The sequence below is a fragment of the Camelina sativa genome, chromosome 4 (genome assembly GCF_030686135.1).
Source record: "Camelina sativa cultivar CO46 ecotype springtype chromosome 4, ASM3068613v1".
In the NCBI taxonomy this organism is placed as follows: domain Eukaryota; kingdom Viridiplantae; phylum Streptophyta; class Magnoliopsida; order Brassicales; family Brassicaceae; genus Camelina; species Camelina sativa.
In genome coordinates, this window is record NC_141883.1 from 28,462,631 (window position 1) to 28,484,398 (window position 21,768).

The window sequence follows — 21,768 nt, forward strand, 5'->3', positions numbered from 1 at the left end:
AATCATATGACTAATTTTTGTATATCACACGGTCTGCTGTAATTTATTTGCACCTCACTTTTTTGTTTTCTTTCGTAATGGTCTACTAATATGTATATCTAACTTTCGTTAGCCGTTTTTTTTTTCTAAGCAAACTGTATGATAAAAAGCAGATGAAGAAAGTAAATCCAAGCGGATGAAGAAAGTAAATCCAATATAATTCGTTACCCGTTAAGTCGCTTTAATTGAACACAAACAATTTTAATTTTGCTTGTAATTTATGTGAAGCAACTACCTAACCTTACTATATACTAGGATATAAAGACTGATCCCTTCCTTAAGTATATAGGAACACTAATTGCATTCACTTAAAACCAGATACAATAATTTATTTATATAAGTTTAGACATCAGTAACCGTTCGGGAACGATAATTATTTAATACATGATCACCAACCAAACACACATCGTCTATATATAGCTTTCTTTATTCATCTTATTACGCATAGTTACGTAATTATACATCTTAGCCGGTGGTAGGGACTTGGACGACGATACGGTTTCTATCAACCCTAACCCTGACCCGGTTGCACCTGAAGTCTCCGGTCACCGGAATTCCATCCATAATCACGACAGCATCGACTCTGCTGTTCTCTCTCTCTATCACCCTAGCCGCATAGTCTCCATTTGTTCCCACAAGCTCCGGCCACGAGTTCTTCCCTGCATGCGGTCCACGTTATATCGGTAAATCATTTACGTTTGGCATTTTAGAGATCATAAGTTCTTAAAATATACACCTAAACCCGACCATGACATAATAACCTCACCATGCATGGCCCACGGCTTAACCCGACCATGACATAATAACCTCAATCAAATATACTTCAAATTCCTATTTTTCTCAAAATGTTAGCTATAAAGTATTTTTGAACATATATATATTTATTTTTTATTTTAATCCATACTAATATAAAATCATATATTAGCTCGTATATAATCTTCGGAAACTTTTGTCTAATTAAATTGCGCAAACTGCATACTTAGATATATATTTGGCCTGCACTTAATAGTTTGCGTAACAAAAGTTATGTCTTATGTTTCAAATCAAAATTTCGTTGTGTCTTTGAATTACGCGTCTGCCATATTTTCCTTGTTACATGGCACGTGCATGGTGAGAAAAGGAGCGGTTATTTAGTTTATTATAAGAACACATTAGCTTAGAAACAAATGGAACATCTCCTTCTTTCTTTTTTTCTTTTTTTTAACGACCTTCTTTCTTTTTTTTTCTTTACCAAAAAAAGAAGAAGAGAGTATTGAACAAACAAACAAAAAAAGAGAAAATCAAATTTATAATATTAATTATGACTTATGAACTAAAACAGAGAGTATATATATATATATATTAGTATTAAACAATTGTATGATTGGATTTAAACGAGAAAATTCATCAATTAAAGCCGCAATAAGATCAACTAAGAAGTATGAACTACAAACAAACCAAAAAAACTTACCAGGACATTCGGACGACATTTTTCTTCCCTTCTCCTTTTTTTTTTATAAAAAATTTCTGTAGTTGTGATGTATTTGGCTATAGCGTTTAGGACTTTTAAGTCCCCAATTTATAGAGTCGGATACGTCGATGTTGGTGTCGGTGAGGTTGTAGTATATATATTCAAAAGTCAAAACTTTGACAAATTAAACCACCCCTTTCACATTAATAATTTGTTGGTAAAAGCTTTGACACTTAATTATATTTTTGCAAAGCTTTGAAAAGTATAATTGTATAATCGATATTCAAACCTTATCGAGAGAACAAGATAAACCTTATCGAAAGAACAAGATAAGTAAGGTTTTCTAAGGCAAAGACAATGTCGAAATCTTTGAAAATCAAACGAAGGTGAAAACAATGTTATGAACGCTGACGGGGTTCTGTTTACATATGATATCATTTGATCTTGCATTTAATCTTATCTATCTGATTTTCACTTAAAAGCGTTTTTAACATTTAAAATAAAATAAAAAAAACAATATCCAAAATCATTTGATGTTGCAAATCTTTATTATCAAATTTTGTGAAATTGTCACTTAGCCAGATGAAATAACGGAAAGTGTCCTACAGAAAGTTCAAAACTTATATATGTCAATTTATGTAGAGGTATACCGTATACGTAACTTTGACAAACAACAATAATTAAAACTTTAGTCATAGTTAATATTCAATCTAATATGATTGACATATTCGAAGTTAGCATTTAGTGTTTCTAGTTGCTTGTCTATGCATGTTTTAGGGTGTCATAAAATAGCTGTGGCCGTCCCAAAAATGGTAAGTCAAAGCTCATTAAAACGAAATACACCGAGAAATAATCATATGCTGAAATTGAAAAAGTTTAAAAGATAATAAGGTTGTTACGTTTCTACAAGCTAATATTCATCGTATTGGATAGGGTTTTGGAGAATTCAGAGGGCTGTTGATTGAAACAATATGACAAGCAAACGCTTAGCTAATGGTTCAAAGAGGGTTCAGCCTCCACCATGAGGAAGGGCACGTTTTCTTTAACTTTGGTTTATATTGGTCTGCAAAGGGACAACGTACGAACCTATTTTGTGGCTTGTTTTTGTAGTCAGGGAGTTATAGTTACACAACGAGACGAAGGAGGATTGATAAGACAAAAGTTGCATTATAATCTTAGACACCCACGCTCACAACCTCTTCTACCATTGTCAAAATGTGTGACATCTAAATCAATTGTATATATTGAACTGATTTCTTGATCACTTTACAACGATTAACATATAATCTTTATTTTCTTTTTGGTTAAAGGATCGGAGTTGCTAATTTCGTATTGAAACTGCTTGAGAACACTGGTGCTTTTTAGACCGAAAGCTTATATTTCTACACTCTTGATATATATATATATATATATATATATATATTATTTTTTTTTTCACTCTTGATACTTGATGACGCTAACATAGTTAGTTAGAAACAATCTCAACTCTAATAACGAAAATACAAGATCGTTGATGAGTTTGATTACACTAACTAACTGATTTTTTGGTGTAGTTTTTTTTTATATAAAAACATACTTTCTCTGTTCCTAATAAGATTGGTGTTAATTTAGGCATTCTCACACATATTAATTCGTTAAAATTTTAAAAATTACTTTCTGATAATAAAAAAAAAGTCATTAGATAACATGCCATGTGGAGAAAGTGAAAAAATCATTTTAGTTTTGAATTTAAAAAATCAATCTTTTAGAAATAAAAGAAAAAATCTTAAAACATCAATTTATTAGGAACATTATAATTTGGTTTTTTTCTCAGATTTTTTTCATTAGTATTTAATGATTTTGCTTAAATTTATTAAAAATTGCCACTTTATCAAATTGTTTTCTTGTTATTACCAACTTTAATCCTGTTTATTGCCATAAATAAAAGTAAAGTGAATTATTAATGTAATAAGCTAAAAAAAAAGGTGTAATAATATCATATTTACAGCAGTCGTTCACCCCAGACAAAAAAAAGCGTTTTCAATTTCCTCAAATTCGATTTCTCTAAAGCCCCTCCCTTCCTCTCCCCAATTCCAAGTTCTAGGGTTTTCGATTTCTCTGCAGAAGTTTTGAAAATGGCGGATAACAATACACCTTCGAGCCCAGCCGGAGATGGAGGAGAAAGCGGCGGCGGCTCTGTTAGGGAGCAGGATCGATACCTTCCTATAGCTAACATCAGCAGGATCATGAAGAAAGCTTTGCCTCCTAATGGCAAGATTGGTAAAGATGCTAAGGACACTGTTCAGGAATGCGTCTCTGAGTTCATCAGCTTCATCACTAGCGAGTATGTTTTTCTCCAATTTTTTGGAATGAGTTTGCTTTGTGGTTAAAAAATTGAAGCTTGAAATAGTTTTCTTAAACTAGCTACGGATTTGAGTTTAGCTCAGAGAGTCTTATGAATTATGATGATGGGGCTTACCTAAAAGCTAGTTGCTTTTATATGGATCATGTTTATATATCAATGAGTAACTTGTGTTTATTTACCATCTTACGCAGATATGAAGTAAATGTGCTTCTTGATTAATCCGGTTTAAAGATTCTTTTATCTTTGGGATCTGTTTGTTTTTCTCCTTTGTGTTCATTTAAGACAAAAGATATGTTCTTGATCTCGCAGGAATTGTCTTTGTTGAATGCGTTTTACGCTTTGTTTGATGAATGTTCTGTTTCGTATAACATGAAATTCCCATCCCCTAAGTTATGATGCAGTTCCTCCTACCATCTTAAGTTTTAGGTTCAGAAACTGAGTTTTAGGTTCATTTGCTGGTCTTTATGTTGAATTGTGGACTGTGATGGTCATTTAACTGGCATCTGTTAAATTTTGTGTTAATCAGGGCCAGTGATAAGTGTCAGAAAGAGAAAAGGAAAACTGTGAATGGTGATGATTTGTTGTGGGCTATGGCAACATTAGGATTTGAGGATTACCTGGAACCCCTAAAGATTTACCTTGCGAGGTACAGGGAGGTATGTTGCTTTCACTCCCTAACCATGTGTTTTTAAGTCCTTCAGGCTATGTTGGGAATAACATGCCATAATAATTTTCTTCATGTATGTTCCGTGTTGACTATCTTTGCCAATATATAGTTTTTGAAGCAAACAAGATAAAATCTAGATAAACCCTTGAGATGCTAATTTTGCTTTGTTGAAATGTTTTGAAAAAATATAGACATTGTGGTACTCTTTTCTCCTTTATGCTTCTGCTGTTTACATACATTGTGGTACTCTTTTCTCCTTTATGCTTCTGCTGTTTACATACGTGTGATAAAGATCAAGAAGTTTCTTAAACGTGTGACTAATTGAGTTCTTTTCATTCCCTGGGTATGGTTGCTGACACACATCTGCTGATGCAGTTGGAGGTAAATAAATCACATACTCCACTAATACATTTTTAGTTTCTTATTTCCAGAAGAGAAGTTCCATTTCAGCGTCTTATGTTTTGTTGTGAAATTATGACAGGGGGATAGTAAAGGATCAGGAAAGAGCGGAGATGGGTCTAATAGAGATGCTGGTGGGGCTGTTCCTGGTGAAGAACTGCCGGTATGATTTTGACAAGTATATGCCATAACCTGTTTTCTTCCTAGCTCTGACTTGATGATTCTGATTCAATGACAGAGCTGGTGAAAGAAGTTGCAAGTAAACTCTCTAGAGATGAAGAACAACGCCAAATGATCAAGTACGTAATTCCTCTCTCTATCATACGGTCTCATGTAAACAAAATGAAGGGCATAGTCTTATGTGCATGTAGGTTCTTTATCCAGCCTTCACTTATTAACAACTGAGGATAGTTTAGGATAGTGAGACATGTCTTGTTTAATAGTCTTAAATGATAAAACTACTTCTACTTGCTGATCATGTTGACCTTAAATTGTTGTCTTGTTGTGACTGGATTCCAAAACGGTTTGACTAACGTGGAGTTCTCTAAAATGGCGCAGGGGATATTAGAGATCAGTGTGTTGTTTATATTTGAGCTTAGCTGATCGACGACCATTTTCAGGATTACTCTCAAATTCGGTTGTGTTAGTTTGAACTTTTGGTTTTCCATTTCTGGTTTAGTTGGTTGTATTTAAAGATTTCGATGTTAGATGTGAGAACAGTTTGAATGAAGGAAAAATTTGTCAATGCTATGTTCGCTCATTTTTTTTTATAATTCATTTTGAAAAATGTTCAAAAAGGTCATTTCATAGATTTATTTCTTAATTTCATTTTATACAAAATCCTTACATTTATAATTTATGTCCAGTAACTATCTTTGTTTTGTGCATAGAATTACATTTAAGGCAGTTTGATTGTTTCAAATATATACTACAAAAGATTATAACTGCAAACAATAATTTTTTCTTTCAATTTCAAATCTTCTGAGAGAGTAATCAAATGCTTAAATCACGTAAACCATTTACAAATTTCAAATTCTTTTGTCTCTCCTTTAATTCACATTCGGTGTGATAAAGGCCTTCTTCTAATTTCAAAATCCTGTTCTTAGAAATCAAGAACCAAAAACAAGAACAATGGATTCTCAAGAAGCTAATTCATCATCGAGTACAGTCATCATCCTTTGTTTTCCCTCCTATCTAAAATCATACTTTTCAAAAAAACTGATTATATATATGTGTGGAATACTCTCTTTTCTCACTTTGCACAGCAGCAAGAGTAAAGGTTGATTTCGTGAAGCCGATGAAAGGTAAAGAGAGTAAACGGAATCATCGCAAAAGCTTGGCCTGGGACACTGCTTTTTTCACCAACCATGGTTTCTAACTCTATTCCCTAAATAAATTTTGTGAAGAAATTTTTATAGTTAATATTATATTATTGCAATGATATTGAACAATTTTGTTAAAGGAGTGTTAGATCCTGAAGAATTGTTTGGGAGCTTAAAGATCGACGAGAATGGAGTAAATCATACGCACCCTGTCAACACACTTCTTCCTACGGAAACTAATGCTCGTCCAAGTTTTGCTTGGGACAACGCTTTTTTTACCGATCCAGGTCTTATCTTTTTACTTCAACTATGTGGTTTTAATGTTTTCACATCTTATAACGTGTTCATCTTATTTTCATGTTTTTGGAAGTTGTTTCTATTATATGATACAAATGTTTTGACATGTAACTAGCTAGCAAAGCCGGTATTTTTAGTCATAATTTAGTTTTGCAATTATTTTGTTACTTGATTAGTCGATTATTTAATTAAATCCTCATATATAGAAATCAAACCTTATAATTTAGCAAATGATTTGCTTTGAAACTGTGTAATGAACGCTGACATTACCTATTTATGCTAAAGGTGTTCTTGATGCTGAGGAGTTGTCTCTTGTGAACAATGGTTTCACCAGTAACACACAGCTTCGTAAGTCTGCTGATGATTCGATGACGACAATAACTCAAGGAAGCAGATTCTCTGTGTCGAGCATTGAGTCTGATCTGTTTCACGATTTGAGAGCCTCTTTACGTAATTCATCGAATGTGAAGCAGCCTGTAACTCGAGAGAGCCAACGTAAGTTACCAGATAGTAAAAAGGTAAGAATCCCAAGGCAGCTTTTATATTCTCATAACTAATGGTTTGCTTTCATCTTAACATATATATTCTGATTTTGTTTGGTCAAGAGGACTAAAGGGTACAACAAACAAAAAGATCAACCTTTGAGTCTCATTCCTCAACCAAAAGTATTTTCTTCTTCTTCTTCTTCTTCTTCTTCTTCTTCTTCTTCTTCTTCTTCTTCTTCTTCTTCTTCTTCTTCGTCCATCTCCAAAACTTTGACTCCTTGTCAAACTAGACGCGAGAAGAAATGTGTTGCCGCGAGTGAGCTCGGTGAGAACATGATTCATTTCATCTTTTTATTTTTTTTTTCCATACAACACAAAAAATAAATATCAAAGCACTTATAAAAGTTGCACATCTTTTTGTTTGAATTTGAAGGGAAGGGAAAACACAAGAATCATGGGTTTGAAGAACAATCTGGATCAAAATCTAACGTAAGGATAAGGTCATCGTATTCAAATTACGCAGTCAAGGATTTGACAACGATATCATCCTCTGGTCTGAGGTTACCACTTCCAAAGATGTGTTGTTTCGACTCGGTATGCTACTTCCAACGAAATACGTTTTGATGGAAACGTAGCAAATATCTTGTAATGCAAGTTATTGTGATGATAAAGAAAAAGCTCAACTTTTGTTACAGGAGGAGAACGAAGAGAAAGAAAACAGAGAACCAAATGCTGTTGAAGCAAGCAGAAGAAGAAGACACAAGTCCAAACTTGAGACTTCTTCTTCTACACAAGAAAACCGCAGCATTCTGGGGCAACGCAAGATGCGGAAGTGAAAAAACGATCAATTATATGTTTTGCCGATTTGGTATTGGATGCGTTAATCGTTTGCGTGTTGAGCCAATGTTTCTTGTTGGATAAGTTATCTATCTCTTTATTTCTTCTCTTTTTAATCTTTGATAAATAAAAAAAGGGTCTACGCTCAAAAAGTCGGAGCTGAAAACGAATGGAAATAAATTTTTGGTCGGATTGATTAGTCTCAGTCAATATATTTTGAATTGTTAACTAGTATAGAAAACATTATGTTGAATTTTAAAAATATCTTGTAAGATGTTACTTGAGATGGCATATATATAATTCATTTTGTTAGGTATTTATTAATGCTTCTAAGCTGAAGTTTTTTTTTTCTTTAGTGTTCCATAGCTAATGTTCTTCTACTAAGTAAGTTTGACCAACCGCTTCCTGTTTACCAGTCACCATGAACGTTCTATCTAACAAAGAATATAAGGAACACCTAATTCTCAAAGGAAACCACAATGAAACTAACTTGACTATATATACAACATATCTCATCTGCATATATTCGTAGGAATAAGCTTAGCAATCATCATAGCAAAGAACATAAACAAAAGAGGAAGAAATAATGGCAACCCATCAGTGGTGTTCTTATATTGGTTTTTCTTCCATCCACAAACTACTAATTTTTTTTTTCTTTTCATAATTTGACATTGCTACCGCCCTTTATGTAATTTTCGTTTTCATCTTTTCTTTTGCGTTCACATCAAATCGATTATATTTCCTAATACTTCTTAGATATGTATAGCTTCAAGTTACTGTTTGCTTGCATGTGTGTTTTCCACAGTACATCGACAAGTAAGAATTTACACAAATACCCGATATATGAGCCGAGAGGCATAGTATTAGTAGGGATATATATATAATATCAAGTAAGATTGTTTGATTCCATAATAACGGACCGACCGACCAATGGACCTATTGATCTCTACACTTCTAAATGCAATTCCAATCTAATGTGGTTGCTTTGACCGGACACAGGGAAGAACTCATGGCCGGAGCTTTTGGGAACAAATGGAGACTATGCGGCTTCAGTGATCAAAGGAGAGAACTCGAGCCTTAAAGTTACCGTGATTTTGGTTGGATCCCCGGTGACTGGAGACCTCAGGTGTGACCGCGTTAGGGTTTGGGTTGATGAAAGCCGTATCGTCGTCAAAAACCCAACCGCCGGCTAAATATGCATGTTGACCGCGATTACTATACATGCATCGTGCTATGAATAAAATAAACGAGCATGGTTGATGGCTTGGTCGTTATATGTAATAAATATTGTTTGCTTTGAGGCGTCCGACCATATAAATCCGAGTAATCGCGTATATTTAAGCAGCGTAACAAGCAAAAAAAAAAAAAATAGTGTTATTAAAGGCAAGAGTTTTTTTTTATTACAAAAGTAATTGAGAAACAGCAAAAGCTAAATCAGATCATGAAAACTACTGTACAGAAGAGGATTAGATGATCATCCGACAAGAACATAGATAGCGTAGATGATCCCAGGTATGTAACCCAGTATCGTCAACAACAGACATATCCAGAACTCTACCTGTATCAAATCATGATTTTAGTAGTTAATTATGGATATATTCACTAGAAGAAAATTAATTAACGATGTGATTAGTGCTTACCCCACAACCACATCGGAGGAATACGCCGACGGGAGGCAGAAGAATCGCGAGAATAATCTCCAGGAAGGTTTCTGATCCCATCCTGATGTTTGGAGACGATGAGAAAGTTAGAGAGAGGGGTTTTGTGTAAAGAAGAAACCGATTGGATCGTGGTTAGAGGGGGGTTAATAAGTAAAAGAAGAGGTGAGTATTGACACGTGTAGTGCTTGCAGTGTATCTCGTGACACGTGGATATGGATTCATAACCATGTGGCCTCTGTGTTACGAGATTTTCCAGTAAAAAGAGACAGAACACGTCAAAATATTTGGTTTTACTTCAAAACTGCTTTCGCTACTTCCACGGGATGTCACATATATTTTCAATTTTTTTTTTTTTTTTGACAACGATATATATTGGCAAATGGATTTTAGATTATCAAGTGTTTGATTTTTTTTTCTATTTTTTAATTTAGGGAATTTGCACTTTGGTTATAAATGATATTTACTGTATAAGAAGATAAAGTATATTAGAAAACAACTCACCGTATAAAAAAACTGAAACATTGATCATAGTGTAAAAGATAAAACATCTCTAGAGTTTCATTACTTTATAGAGTTTTTTACATTGACCTACTAAAGATAACAACGACAAAGAATATTTTTTGGTATCTTTCATGATGTAATTTGTACAATATCTATCTCCTACTTGACTGGCACACGAGGGAGAGTTAAGAGATGAGAAACTTGTATATACAAAAAAATGCGGAATACATGTGGATACAACCTGTTCGAAGAAAACTAATGCAAGCTATCCAGACACATATGTATCCACAAAAGAATAAATTGTGCTTTAGAAAACAAAAAAAAGAGTGGTGGAATTTGGGGTCATTGTTTTGTTTCTTCAACTCACCTTTAACCCCATTTTGCCAAAACCAGGGTCTTGCATCATGTCCACGAACTCGCTATAATCTATTCTTCCATCCTGATCAATAACAATATATAACACAAATTAACCAATGCTTGCAAGTGACTATATATAGCAAAGCAATGTAGCAAGTGAAGATGAATTAATTTTACGTTGTCCTTATCAACTTCGCGTAAAATATCGTCTAAGTGAACGTCCGCTAAGCCAAATTGCTTGCAAGCTTGTTGGAGCTCGTCTCTGGTTATATAACCACTTCCATCTTGGTCAAAGTAAGAGAAAGCTGTGAACAAATGGTCTTCTTTCTCTATTTTGTTCAAATGCACCATCGCTGCTATAAACTCTCCATAGTCTATAGTCCCACTGTTATCTATATCCGCCTGGAATGTTCAGTTTTCCATATTATTTCATACATCAAACCGATCATATAGTACTAAAAGGTATAGTTAATTACTAGGGAAGTGGTCTTACTGCTTGCATTAATCCTAATATTTCTGAATCTTTAAGGTTAGCACCAACTCTGTCCAAACCTTTTTTGAGTTCTTCCAGGGTGATGTGTCCGCTGTTATCTGTATCTATCATCTTGAACATTTCTTTCAATCCTGCTATCTCTTCCTCTGACAAGCTGTCTGCTATTACCTGAATCAATACATATTCAGTATAAAAGTGTTTGTATTTAGTCATTATGTACAAATCTATATAAAGATGCATATATCATTCAATCTCTATCTGCGCATATAATTTGGTTTAGATAAAATGTTTACCTTGATAGCAATTTTCTTGAGCTTGTTCATGGCTGAAAACTGTTTCAAACGACTTAGGACAGCAGAATCAAGAGGTTTATCGAGAGCAACACCGTCCACTCGTGCCCAAGGATGACCTGCAACATAGATTTAAAATTTTTGAAATCAATATATATAGGTAGCTCTGTGCTTATTATTATGAAAAGATACAACTTATTTGAAAACAAGAACACTAACATAGAACTTCATGAGCTGTCATTCGTTTCTTAGGGTCTCTGATCAGCATCCGCCGTACTAAATCTTTTGCGCTTTCTGATACACTAGGCCATGGTTCTGATATAAAGTCAAGATCACCTTTCAAAACTTGCTCGAAGATGCCTTGTTCCGTTTCTGACACAGATAACATTTCAATCAGTCTCTGCCATTGAAACATACTTGAACCATGAATCCAAAACTGTCTCTTACCATCCCAAAACGGAGGAACGCCGCTTAATAAGATGTATATAATAACTCCAGCACTCCAAACATCACATTCATGACTATAATGCTTCCTTAATACTTCTGGAGCCACATAATACGGGCTCCCAACTACATCAGTGAATGCTTCTCCTGTAACCACAACATATATAGTCAACAAAGAATCATTGATCCTCCTCACTCTGCACAATGTATATGAGACCTATTGCAAGTAGCATTGGGGATATTATACCTGGTTTAAAGAAAACAGAGAGACCAAAATCAATAGTCTTGAGAGCAGCTTCTTCATCTCCACTAACAAACAAGAAGTTCTCAGGCTTAAGGTCACGGTGCATCACACCTAGGGAATGACAAGCTTCTATAACACCAACAATGATCCTAGCAAGCTCAGCAGCTTTTCTCTCCGTATAGTGACCTCTCTGTATAATCCTATCAAATAACTCTCCACCTGCACATATCTCCATCACAACATGAACAGCTACTGCATCCTCATACGCACCAACGATCTGAATCACGTTTGGATGACCAGACAAATGATGCATTATCTGAATCTCTCTTCTCACATCTTCAACATCCTCAGGCGTCGTTAGTTTCCTCTTGGCTATCGTTTTGCAAGCGAGCTCTTTACCTGTCTTCTTATCCACGCAAAGAAACGTTGTTCCAAATTGTCCTTGACCTAATTTTCTCCCAACACTATAAATATCTTTGAGATTCTCTGTTTTTCTCCCAAGAACTGAGTCTATTTGTAGACCTGCGCTTGCCATACGTTTCATATGCGCTTCTTTCTTCTGTGGTTTCGAATTGGCATCTTCTTCGACGACTCTGTTCTCTGGTGGGACAGGTTTTGGTGGTGCTTCTTCGTTCGCCATTTTCACCGGTGGTGGTGGCGTGCTAGGGGTTGGCAACGTGGTTGGTGCTGAATCCACGGCTGCACCTCGATTTTGATTACTCTCGTCTCCCCCATTAACGCTCTTATCGTTTGTCTTTCGACTGCTCTCGTCCTTGCTGCTCTTAAGGCTATCGTCCGGTTTCTGATTCCGCCACACAGCAGCACTAACGGATTGTAAGAATCCATTAGCGTTTAGATTCGGACCCACGCATGTGTTTCCCATTCAGATAATTTAACCCTAAATCACAAAACCTAATTTTGCTTTTTCTCTCTTCTCTCTGTTTTAGATCATCTATTACGTACCTCTCCGACACGGAAAACACAAGTTACTCATTAGCGTCATTAACGTCAAAGACGAATCCATATCTAAGTTTACTGTGTCTTCAAAATCGACACAGCTGTCGGAGAAACCTGAGGTAATGAATCGACCACCTATTAACTCGCAGCTACCTTCTTCTGCACGTTTTCTGGAAGCGAAACTGTCGAGAAACGCCGTGGGATTGTGAAAATTTGGTCGAAGGATTTGCTTCCGAGAAGATCTGATGAGAAGAAGGAACGAGAGAATAAGGAATTGATTCTGTCATGGCCGTCCATTTTTACGTGAAAATATGGAAAGTTTTTACAGAGCCCAATTTTAGAAGAGGACTCACTTTTTTAACCTTAAACAATTAATTAAATTCTTTTTTCTTTTTAATATGCAATGTTGAGTGATGATTAGTAGAAGAAAGAATTGCAAAGGACATGTAATTAATAAATAGGTTGATTGTGTATATATGAATATGCATACAGTATGTATGTTATCTAAATTTTGTCTCTTTCTTGCAACAAAATTAGTTTGTCACTTTGTCAGTTTCATTGAGTTCCTAAATTACTCTGACCAGTGACCATCATCATTTACCCTTCTTGTTTAAAATTCATCATCATACTGTATAATACTATGCAATGTTAAAATTGAATTTCAAGTAATATAAATATTTATTGTAAATAATCCCGGCATGTTTGAAAAAACTACTAGTAATATGTAAGCAATAACATCTTAAACATAGAAGTATTCACGCACAACGTGATAGCTGTGCATCACCAAAGAAAAAAAAGAAAAAAACATCTCCTAATGTTGACATTTCTTTATATCGAATCAGTAGATCCAAACTCCAGAGTGCTATCTCCAGCATAGCAGAAATAAATAAAAGTGTAGTTATAACTGTACTTTTTTAATTTTTTGGTCATCACTTTTCTCTTGAAACGAACAATTAGTAACCGATCATATACTTCGTCTGTTCGTTCCAAAACATCTTCGACTGCTTTACCATCTCAGACCGTTCACTAATCATCCTCTCCTTCCAATACTCTTTGTTTCTACACAAAAAAAAAAATCCTTCATCATAAAATTAATAGTTTTTAAACACATACTCTCATTAATGATTCTTGCAATATTTGTTTTCCATGAAAAAAAAACTTTGAGCAATCTATCCCACCACAAGAAAACTATAGATAGTTATGAAAGTCTCAATCAAAAAGAATTCAAAACTTTAAGCTTTTAGTAAACTTGAAGTACAAAAAGTTCTATCAAAAAACTTCATTTTCTAGTAACTTAATCAACAAATGATATTTTGTCAGGTAAATTTCACAATAGTCATCAGTTCAAAATTTATGGACACACATATATACTGGTTTGGTGCTATCTAAAATTTGAGATTTGTCTCACCGTATCTTTAAGAGAAGATGCAGCTCGATCATGTGAACCGCTTCCGCGTAAACTCGCACCTACCCCAAGTAACAATCAAGTTCGACCTCATTCATAGTTAAATGAAAAAAAAATGTTGCAAGAATCTAAGCAAACCTCTCTACAGATGGGACATTTGGAATTATTTGGTGCTGCTTTGATGCCTTGGAAAATCATTACAGAAGCAGCCGAGCACGCACATGCTTTACAAAATATGTGACCGCACTTTAAAGCATAGGGATTGAATACCGTTTCCTGCCCAATTAATCCACAAACAAATAATTATAACTCCTCACCTCATGAGAGAAATGATATGAATAAGTAAACTACATTTTGTTTGTGTAAAAGGTAGAGTAAGTTTTGTTACGAGGCAGATTGCGCAAGTTAAATCAAACTCGAGCTCTATTGAATTAGGCAGCATGAGTTGCATCATAGGTTGATCGTCGTTGAGATAATCACAAGAGACACGACCAAACGATGAGTTCTTGAGGTTTCCAACTTTATCAAGACCAGAATTGAGATAAAAGGCTCCAAGTTCTATAAGCCAAGGTGAGTGCAGAAGCTCTATGCGCTCGGCTCGCATTTTCAACTTGAACTTCTTCCCATTCACTGAGCTATGCACCTGAAAGCATTTTAAACCAGTTTTAAAGAGGTTGTATTTTTTTTTCTTTCACATGCATTTACCTCTAACCTTGTCATATTTCTTGAGGATTTTACGGATGGCAATCGCATTCATGGTGATGTACTGAATCAAGATTTGACCCTCTTGGACTAAAGTTTGTCTTTTATCCGTGAAGCATCTGCGTAGACTCATCATGTATCTCTGCATCCCAGTGGCTACATGAAGATGGAGAAGATGCCTGACTCTTGACCTGAAGCATCCCGCTATGTCAGAAGCTTCCTTCATCAGTTCCTCAAAGAACATCTCATCACACCCTGCATTGTAACACCATATCATTAACGTCAACCACACCTAATTTTCAATAAAGAAAAAAACACACTCGACAACTTAACAATTTCACATTTAAAAAAAAACATCTTAAATATCTTGTTAGGATCCCACATTGAAAATAACTATACCTAATATAAGATATATGAGATGTGAGATTTGAATCAGAAAGCATAAAACTTAACATGGTATTAGAACCTGATTTAAACCAAGTAGAGTAATGTAAAAGAGACATGAACTTATCAACTCATCCTCAATTAGTCATCATCTTTTTTTCTTTTTCTTTAAGCGTGACGACTATAAGGAAATTTAAGGGAGAGAAGTTATACATACAAGGGCAAGATTGGCATTGGCATGAATCAGACAAAGAAGTAGCCGATGAGATGATGTGTTCATCATTAGATCTTGTGGAGTTACATGTCGTCTTGCATTTCTTCAGCACTTTCTTGAGTTTCTTATATTCGACATGACGACATTTTTCCAGGAACCACTCCTCTTCTCCACGTAGATATTCCGTAAACGTCTCTCCAAACTTCATCTTCTCATATTACACACAAATCTTAATCTTTATGCTGCAATATTAATATATGCCAATATGAGATACTTTCCAACCGAGCAAATAAATTAAATCAGTTAGGGATCAGAGATTTGATATTGGAAAACATTGAGGATAGTGAAATTGAGTTATTTTTATATTTAGAAACGTACTATTTGACTATTGCTAAGAAAGAAAAAGATTGAGAAAAAGAAAATTGGAGGAGATCGAGATATTTCGAAGCCAATTACCTTTTCTCACGTCGAAATCAAGGAATCAATTCAGTTAATTAAGAACAGCATAATCAGGAAAATTCGACAGGAGAGCTTTGGTGGATCAGGAAGACGATTAAAGTAACTCTATTCGGAATTTTTATCACCAAAAAAAAAAAAAAAAAATCTATTGGGTATTGGACTCCTATTTTTAGGGTTTTGTTTTGCTTTTTCGGTATTTTTAGGGTTTTTGTTAAACAAACAAATATTTCAGCGAAGTTGCTTTGGTACCTCAATAGTTTCGGTTTAAACGGCATGCCACTTACGTGTTAGAAGAGTGCTAGATACCCAAAAAAAGCGCGTCAGAATTTGATCCCATGGCAATTGTCGAATCTATATTTTACTTTAAATGTGTATAACTCTCGTAATTTTCTTGATGGTTCCAAACAAAAACAAAAAAAAGTAGTTTTAGTCTGAACATGAAAGAATAATTAATTTTCCTAAGAATATAAGATATATGAATTTTATTTCGTTGTTGTTTAAGCATAATATATGTGCCTAAAATCTAAAAAAATATAAATAAAAGCGTACAACTCCAACTGTTCACATGTGAACCATTGAGAGAGTAATTTCTGATGATATTGTTGTTGATCCAAGTTAAAAAGGTGTATATGATGTTTCGGCCAATATAATACTCCGGTTTCAGAAAATATGATGGTACACGCGAAGAAATTTTCAATGGTTTTCGGACGTACAAACCATTCATTGGATAAGAAGCGATATTTCAGTCATAAAAGAAAAAATGGCGGTCAAAGCGTTATTATCAATCTGCTTAAAATATTTCAGTTATATTGGAACAAAATGTTAAATTCAAAGATATAACTAAGTTTTGCAGAACTTAAAGATCGAAGAGAAACTAAAACATATATGGTTGTCCGGAGCACGCATAATATATAACATAATTGTAGTTAGTGTGGATTAAATGGTATGAAACAAAGCATAAATGGTGAAAGTTTTGAAACAACATTTATAATAAATGCTGCAAATAATTGATTCTTATATTTTCTTTTCATGAAATTTCTTATCGCGCGATCTGGTAAGTAGCACTACGCAAGCACACTAGAATTCCCAACAAGTAAAGCTAAAGTTGTTAAGTGTTCTCGCACTAAAATTGGCATCATTACTGAAGTCTAAAAAATGCCTTTTAATTAAAACTAGTTTTTCTTTTTAAATGTCTTTTTACTGTAAACCCACGTACTGGTATATAAAACGATTAAAATAAATTATTCAACAAGAGTATGAATGAAGTTTCGAAAAAGGAAATATATTCTAATTCTATACCTTTTCTTAGTCGTAACAACATGTCTTTCAGAAAAAGGTTTAACTGATGACTATGATACGCTGCAAAGAATCATCAATCTAGCCTCCACTTTTTCTTTGATGTTAAACGAACCTCCGCTTTAAACGATGGCCTTTGGTATTGGAACTTCCACTAATAGCAGAAAATATATAGATGTTAAGAAATTATGAGTGGGTTCCTGATCACTTAGAGAAATGATGGGAGGCTATAGACCATATTTAATGTTAAATTTCAATGATTGTATTGTAACCATATGTTAGTTTGACATTGACAAACACAGATATGTAAAAGGAATCGAACTCTTTGTTACGAAGAAATAATTGAAGAATTGAAGACATGCAATATATTTTTTAGAAAAATAGATAACAAGAAAGAAGAAGAGTTTTTTTTTTTCTTTCTTTACCGACGTCAATATATCTCGCATTGGTTCATTTCTTATATTTTCCAGTATCAGAGTAATTGTAATAAAAAAGTAGATAAATTTAAAACTTGAGGCCAAATCTATAACTTTCATAAAATTGAGGCATATTTTTGCAGTAAAAATATTTTTTGAGACCTATTTTTATTACTAAAAATCTCAAAAAATATGGAGGCCGAACACCTATATGCCATAAGAATGGGTGAAGGACCGGGCTTGAGAGTAGCTAATGCGAGAATAACGCCAAACATGAAAGAGACAAAAAAAAAAAAAAAATCATGCTTAGTATCGTTGCGACGTTGCCAATCTCTTCTTTGAATATCTTGCATAGTTGCATGTCTTTGCGAAGCCTTGCTTGTTATATTTATAGTCATGCTTGCCTTTTAAAAAAAAATTGTTTTGCCCCTCTGGTTATTTATTACATTTCTGTAGCATTAAATATTTGTATTATACTTTTACAATCTAATAAAGGTCTTAAGGTGTTTTAAAAAAAAAGAAGCATACAACCTTATCAGATTAATATAATATTTGGTATAACAGAGCAGTCTACGAACTTAGATATTAACAAAAAAAATAAGCAAAACATATGTAAAAAATGAACAAAACATAAGTAAAATATTTGTAAGTATATGTTTTTATAACACATAAAATAGACTTTTATTGTCACATTAGTTTTTAAATACTTTGCACGCAAAATAGACTTTATTTTGTTTAACTCAAAAAAGCATTAAAATATTCCAATGATTTTATCGAAGCTGAAGACTAAGGTCCTCGTCGATGCAATCTTCGACGAGGAAGAGAAAAAGGAGACCAGAGTAAGCTCATGTCTTTTTTTTTTTTTTTTTGTGTGTGTGTGTGTGTTTTTTTTGTCTGTTTTAGTATATGAATTCAATATATCTCTCTTGGTTTTGAAACAAACTCAGCCTTTGGTGAATGATGAAGAAGACGAAATGGCTGAAGAGGTAATTCCTTTGAAAAGGAGAAGTAGTTTGCGCCAAAGGCGAGAAAGCGGTTGTGACAACAGCACAAGCCTTCTTAGCACATGCAGTGCCAGAAACCGTCTAGACGGTGAGGACGGTGCACTTATTATTCTCAACGATCATAAAACTTAGTAATCTTTCTTGTATAGGTTTTATGTGGTTGTGATGAGATGTTAAAGCCTTTTCATATATTAACCTGATCTGTCTCATTGTAATGATTCCTTTTGACACGTGTTTACATTATTCAGAGACAGGGAACTGCTCGGCTCCCATGCTTGAGATGGAGAAGTCAAATATTCATAGAGAAACTGAAGATATTCTCGGTGAGGACGCTGCACTTCCAGAAACCGAGTGTGACATGAGTATGGTGGGTGATGAAAGCGTTGCAGCTTGCATTTCCATGGCGTTGGTAGTTGTTCCTGAATGTGAGATGGAGAAATCAAATATTCATAGAGAAACTGAAGATATTCTCGGTGAGGACGCTGCACTCTGAGTTAGTGCTACTATTATTAGTGCTCAACTCTATAGCCGTGCCGAGGATCATGGAGGCCAGAGGGGGTAAGAAAAAAACATTTTAACTTATATAAAAAAAAACAAAAAATTAATGGTAACTAATTATCACCTTTTCAAAAGAATAGAGTCAAAAACTAAAATATTAGTTATAAAATATAACACAAATAGCAAAATATAATAATATCAAAGAAGTTAATTGTGCTAGAGGATTGCAAAAACAATGAAGAAACAGAAACACGCTTAAGTTTGACATTAGGAATAATAAATAAATAAGATTTTTATCCTAATTTGTTATTTTGATTTTAGCTTTAAGTTATAATTTGCATGTTTCTTTTCTTTCTTTCTAGTAAAAACTCTGTGGTTCTATTAATTTAAAAGCATTATGTTTCTCAAGTTAAGCTTATATGATTAGAAACAAAAATTGAAGACCGTAGGCCAACGTTTTCTTTTTGCCTACATAGGCACGGCTCTGCTCAACTCTGAGTTCAGGACGCTTTGAGTTCCTGAAAAAAATCATGCTTAGTATCGTTGCGACGTTGCCAATCTCTTCTTTGAATATCTTGCATAGTTGCATGTCTTTGCGAAGCCTTGCTTTTTATATTTATAGTCATGCTTGCCTTTTAAAAAAAAAAATCTGTTTTGCCACTCTGGTTATTTATTACATTTCTGTACCATTAAATATTTGTATTATACTTTTACAATCTAATAAAGGTCTCAAGATTTTTTTTTTTCAAAAGAAGCATACAACCTTATCAGATTAATATAATATTTGGTATAACAGAGCAGTCTACGAACTTAGAAAACGAATATTAATGGTTTATATTAATGGTTTATATATATATATATATGTATATTCATGGTTTCTTCGAGCTTCCTCTTTTGAATTTGTAACTATAGTTTGATTTATTAATCTTTTATCATATATATATATATAGAAAGAGTTTATTCCATCTTTTAACCCAAAAAAGAGAGTATATATTTACTTTAATTTCTCGCTAGATATAATTAGTATAACTTATAAGTAGTTCAGTTTCAATAGTACTATTTTGGCCTAAATTTCCAGAATAAAATGTATATATAAAAAATTATACGATGCAGAATGAGAATCATGACGAAGCCGAATAATAGCTTTTTGTTACGAGGAAATCTGACTCCGTTAGTCTTTCGATGCCACGAACGGTCGAAGAAGAGGCAACTTTGAGTTTAAAAGTAAGATTCTATAAGCAAAAAAGAGTTTGGATGTGTGAATTATCAGCGCTTTTCGCCCAACTCATACAAATGCGTATACGTAAGCATATAATAAAAGTTTTAGTATTATTCCTGTTGAAAATGACGAACAATAATTCCCAACCAATAATATAGTAAAATTATCTGCCTCTATCAGTCCTTTTCAAATAATGATCAATCTACATTTTTTTTCAGTAGTATTAGTTTTTTTCTCAAAATGTTGACTCTCAAAAGTTGAATTCAGTCGGTTTACTATTTCACCTAATGCCAAGGTTGGTCTGAAAGTCCTATTAAAGTTTTGGTGCAGTCCTCTATCATCACTACACATTATGCGTATATTGTGCCTACACTCGGTATCATGTGGCTACCCATCAACGTTGTCAAGGTGGTCTTCAATGTCTTCAACGACTTATAAATTATTATTGAAATGTTTAAAAGTAATAATTTATTGTTTGAACTAAGTAATTTACAAAATAGAGTTATGCTAATGAAATTCATATTAAGATTTTTGAATAATTTTTTTAGTCTCCTAAATTCTTAAAATTTTGATTATTTAGACATATGATACTTATGTCTGATTCTTACGAAGAAACAGAAATGGGTTTGATAATTTTCAAATATTGTGTTTGGACTTTCAAAATTCCTCCTAAAAGAACGACAAACAAAAACTAAAACTAACAATTCCACACCTAATCTTCAAATTTTGATAACTTTATTTGGACGACTTTTAAAAATGGGCTTGATATTTATTTGGCATTATTAGAGAATAAACTCGTTTGCGTCTACACTTTAACAACTAAGTATTCTATTACTATATACTTACGGTTTTGTCATGACAGACTAACTATGATTCCATAAAAATAAATTTGTTTGGACTCAAAAAGAAACTGATGAATTGGCTAGGATCATTCATTGTTCATAAATAATTATGTGTAGGCGAAGTCAAACACTAAGACAAAATAACAACATTACACTATTATTATTAAGCGTTTGTCATTACTCCGGCCACATGCACTCATCCATCCGCCTTCCCTTTTTATTGGGCCGAACTCCGAAGGGTTGACCAAATCCCCTCATCTCTATCAATGCTGGCGCTAAAATATATGGGACACTAGAAAACAACAAAAGAGAGGAAATAAACTGGTGGAGTATATTATTCATTCATTCAATGTCAGTTGAAGATAAACTTAGGCGTGGCCTAAAATATTTATTTTTAAATGAATAAGTAGTATTAAATATTTTCTTCTATCATCTTTCTTCTTTTATTTTATTCTTCTTATTTTGTTCTTCTTATTTTATTTGTCTATTATCAAATTCATCAAACAAAATCCCAAATGTTCAGAATATGATACAGTATACAC

General features: G+C 33.8%; 8 protein-coding genes across 11 annotated transcripts; 4 read left to right on the forward strand and 4 right to left on the reverse strand.

The window, feature by feature from the left end:
* Nucleotides 1-323: 323 nt before the first annotated feature.
* On the reverse strand, nucleotides 324-1,624 carry LOC104782336 (protease inhibitor HPI). Its single transcript, XM_019244968.2, has 2 exons — nucleotides 1,490-1,624; nucleotides 324-698 (listed from the first exon to the last, which is right to left on the reverse strand). The coding sequence occupies exons 1-2, from the start codon at nucleotides 1,506-1,508 to the stop codon at nucleotides 505-507; spliced, it is 213 nt and encodes a 70-aa protein (XP_019100513.1). The 5' UTR covers nucleotides 1,509-1,624; the 3' UTR covers nucleotides 324-504.
* Nucleotides 1,625-3,407: 1,783 nt separating this feature from the next.
* Nucleotides 3,408-5,644, forward strand: LOC104782339 (nuclear transcription factor Y subunit B-1). Of its 3 annotated transcripts, none has more exons than XR_015597240.1 (5): nucleotides 3,408-3,812; nucleotides 4,360-4,489; nucleotides 4,982-5,062; nucleotides 5,138-5,198; nucleotides 5,458-5,644. XR_015597240.1 is itself a non-coding variant. In XM_087510974.1 (3 exons), the coding sequence occupies exons 1-3, from the start codon at nucleotides 3,604-3,606 to the stop codon at nucleotides 5,066-5,068; spliced, it is 426 nt and encodes a 141-aa protein (XP_087367100.1). In that variant the 5' UTR covers nucleotides 3,476-3,603. The 3 variants fall into 3 exon arrangements, 1 of the variants encoding a protein (XP_087367100.1); XR_015597241.1 differs by having other exon boundaries at nucleotides 3,482-3,812; nucleotides 4,360-4,881; XM_087510974.1 differs by lacking the exons at nucleotides 5,138-5,198; nucleotides 5,458-5,644 and having other exon boundaries at nucleotides 3,476-3,812; nucleotides 4,982-5,068.
* A 244-nt stretch (nucleotides 5,645-5,888) lies between these two features.
* Nucleotides 5,889-8,152, forward strand: LOC104784267 (uncharacterized). Its single transcript, XM_087510973.1, has 7 exons — nucleotides 5,889-6,061; nucleotides 6,168-6,269; nucleotides 6,362-6,508; nucleotides 6,804-7,036; nucleotides 7,124-7,328; nucleotides 7,437-7,597; nucleotides 7,699-8,152. The coding sequence occupies exons 1-7, from the start codon at nucleotides 6,031-6,033 to the stop codon at nucleotides 7,837-7,839; spliced, it is 1,020 nt and encodes a 339-aa protein (XP_087367099.1). The 5' UTR covers nucleotides 5,889-6,030; the 3' UTR covers nucleotides 7,840-8,152.
* A 158-nt stretch (nucleotides 8,153-8,310) lies between these two features.
* Nucleotides 8,311-9,176, forward strand: LOC104782340 (protease inhibitor HPI-like). The gene is made up of 2 exons (XM_019244969.2): nucleotides 8,311-8,457; nucleotides 8,840-9,176. Exons 1-2 carry the CDS (start codon nucleotides 8,427-8,429, stop codon nucleotides 9,031-9,033), a joined length of 225 nt encoding a protein of 74 aa, XP_019100514.1. The 5' UTR covers nucleotides 8,311-8,426; the 3' UTR covers nucleotides 9,034-9,176.
* Nucleotides 9,177-9,198: 22 nt separating this feature from the next.
* On the reverse strand, nucleotides 9,199-9,621 carry LOC109132714 (salt stress-induced hydrophobic peptide ESI3-like). The gene is made up of 2 exons (XM_019244970.2): nucleotides 9,481-9,621; nucleotides 9,199-9,398 (listed from the first exon to the last, which is right to left on the reverse strand). Exons 1-2 carry the CDS (start codon nucleotides 9,559-9,561, stop codon nucleotides 9,315-9,317), a joined length of 165 nt encoding a protein of 54 aa, XP_019100515.1. The 5' UTR covers nucleotides 9,562-9,621; the 3' UTR covers nucleotides 9,199-9,314.
* Nucleotides 9,622-10,031: 410 nt separating this feature from the next.
* On the reverse strand, nucleotides 10,032-13,092 carry LOC104782341 (calcium-dependent protein kinase 20-like). Of its 2 annotated transcripts, XM_010507243.2 has the most exons (7): nucleotides 11,834-13,092; nucleotides 11,590-11,733; nucleotides 11,362-11,514; nucleotides 11,146-11,261; nucleotides 10,853-11,020; nucleotides 10,537-10,761; nucleotides 10,032-10,441 (listed from the first exon to the last, which is right to left on the reverse strand). In XM_010507243.2, the coding sequence occupies exons 1-7, from the start codon at nucleotides 12,711-12,713 to the stop codon at nucleotides 10,361-10,363; spliced, it is 1,767 nt and encodes a 588-aa protein (XP_010505545.1). In that variant the 5' UTR covers nucleotides 12,714-13,092; the 3' UTR covers nucleotides 10,032-10,360. The 2 variants fall into 2 exon arrangements, with proteins under 2 accessions (XP_010505545.1, XP_087367098.1); XM_087510972.1 differs by having other exon boundaries at nucleotides 11,362-11,733; nucleotides 11,834-12,862.
* A 354-nt stretch (nucleotides 13,093-13,446) lies between these two features.
* On the reverse strand, nucleotides 13,447-16,233 carry LOC104782342 (putative E3 ubiquitin-protein ligase BAH1-like). The gene is made up of 7 exons (XM_010507244.3): nucleotides 15,949-16,233; nucleotides 15,496-15,734; nucleotides 14,905-15,149; nucleotides 14,581-14,835; nucleotides 14,331-14,468; nucleotides 14,196-14,254; nucleotides 13,447-13,846 (listed from the first exon to the last, which is right to left on the reverse strand). The coding sequence occupies exons 2-7, from the start codon at nucleotides 15,698-15,700 to the stop codon at nucleotides 13,741-13,743; spliced, it is 1,008 nt and encodes a 335-aa protein (XP_010505546.1). The 5' UTR covers nucleotides 15,701-15,734; nucleotides 15,949-16,233; the 3' UTR covers nucleotides 13,447-13,740.
* Nucleotides 16,234-17,911: 1,678 nt separating this feature from the next.
* LOC147946284 (uncharacterized) lies at nucleotides 17,912-19,916 on the forward strand. Its single transcript, XM_087509105.1, has 3 exons — nucleotides 17,912-18,502; nucleotides 18,611-18,755; nucleotides 18,916-19,916. Exons 1-3 carry the CDS (start codon nucleotides 18,428-18,430, stop codon nucleotides 19,158-19,160), a joined length of 465 nt encoding a protein of 154 aa, XP_087365231.1. The 5' UTR covers nucleotides 17,912-18,427; the 3' UTR covers nucleotides 19,161-19,916.
* The last annotated feature ends 1,852 nt before the right edge of the window (nucleotides 19,917-21,768 follow it).

Bases quoted from the DNA above. Each gene is read 5' to 3' on its own strand.
- LOC104782339 (XM_087510974.1), top strand. From the start codon at position 3,604: ATGGCGGATAACAATACACCTTCGAGCCCAGCCGGAGATGGAGGAGAA. The intron at 3,813-4,359 runs GTATGTTTTTCT...TGTGTTAATCAG, and splicing joins ATCAGCTTCATCACTAGCGA to GGCCAGTGATAAGTGTCAGA. The intron at 4,490-4,981 runs GTATGTTGCTTT...AAATTATGACAG, and splicing joins ACCTTGCGAGGTACAGGGAG to GGGGATAGTAAAGGATCAGG.
- LOC104784267 (XM_087510973.1), top strand. From the start codon at position 6,031: ATGGATTCTCAAGAAGCTAATTCATCATCGA. The intron at 6,062-6,167 runs GTACAGTCATCA...TTTGCACAGCAG, and splicing joins AGAAGCTAATTCATCATCGA to CAAGAGTAAAGGTTGATTTC. The intron at 6,509-6,803 runs GTCTTATCTTTT...TTTATGCTAAAG, and splicing joins CGCTTTTTTTACCGATCCAG to GTGTTCTTGATGCTGAGGAG.
- LOC104782340 (XM_019244969.2), top strand. From the start codon at position 8,427: ATGGCAACCCATCAGTGGTGTTCTTATATTG. The intron at 8,458-8,839 runs GTTTTTCTTCCA...GACCGGACACAG, and splicing joins TCAGTGGTGTTCTTATATTG to GGAAGAACTCATGGCCGGAG.
- LOC109132714 (XM_019244970.2), bottom strand. From the start codon at position 9,561: ATGGGATCAGAAACCTTCCTGGAGATTATTCTCGCGATTCTTCTGCCT. The intron at 9,399-9,480 runs GTAAGCACTAAT...GATTTGATACAG, and splicing joins TCCTCCGATGTGGTTGTGGG to GTAGAGTTCTGGATATGTCT.
- LOC104782341 (XM_087510972.1), bottom strand. From the start codon at position 12,713: ATGGGAAACACATGCGTGGGTCCGAATCTAAACGCTAATGGATTCTTA. The intron at 11,262-11,361 runs GTTAGTGTTCTT...TCTATGTTGCAG, and splicing joins GACAGCTCATGAAGTTCTAT to GTCATCCTTGGGCACGAGTG. The intron at 11,021-11,145 runs GTAAACATTTTA...GTATTGATTCAG, and splicing joins TCAAGAAAATTGCTATCAAG to GTAATAGCAGACAGCTTGTC.
- LOC104782342 (XM_010507244.3), bottom strand. From the start codon at position 15,700: ATGAAGTTTGGAGAGACGTTTACGGAATATCTACGTGGAGAAGAGGAG. The intron at 15,150-15,495 runs GTATGTATAACT...GTTACAATGCAG, and splicing joins CCAATGCCAATCTTGCCCTT to GGTGTGATGAGATGTTCTTT. The intron at 14,469-14,580 runs GTAACAAAACTT...TTAATTGGGCAG, and splicing joins TAACTTGCGCAATCTGCCTC to GAAACGGTATTCAATCCCTA.
- LOC147946284 (XM_087509105.1), top strand. From the start codon at position 18,428: ATGATTTTATCGAAGCTGAAGACTAAGGTCCTCGTCGATGCAATCTTC. The intron at 18,503-18,610 runs GTAAGCTCATGT...AAACAAACTCAG, and splicing joins AAGAGAAAAAGGAGACCAGA to CCTTTGGTGAATGATGAAGA. The intron at 18,756-18,915 runs GTGAGGACGGTG...TACATTATTCAG, and splicing joins TGCCAGAAACCGTCTAGACG to AGACAGGGAACTGCTCGGCT.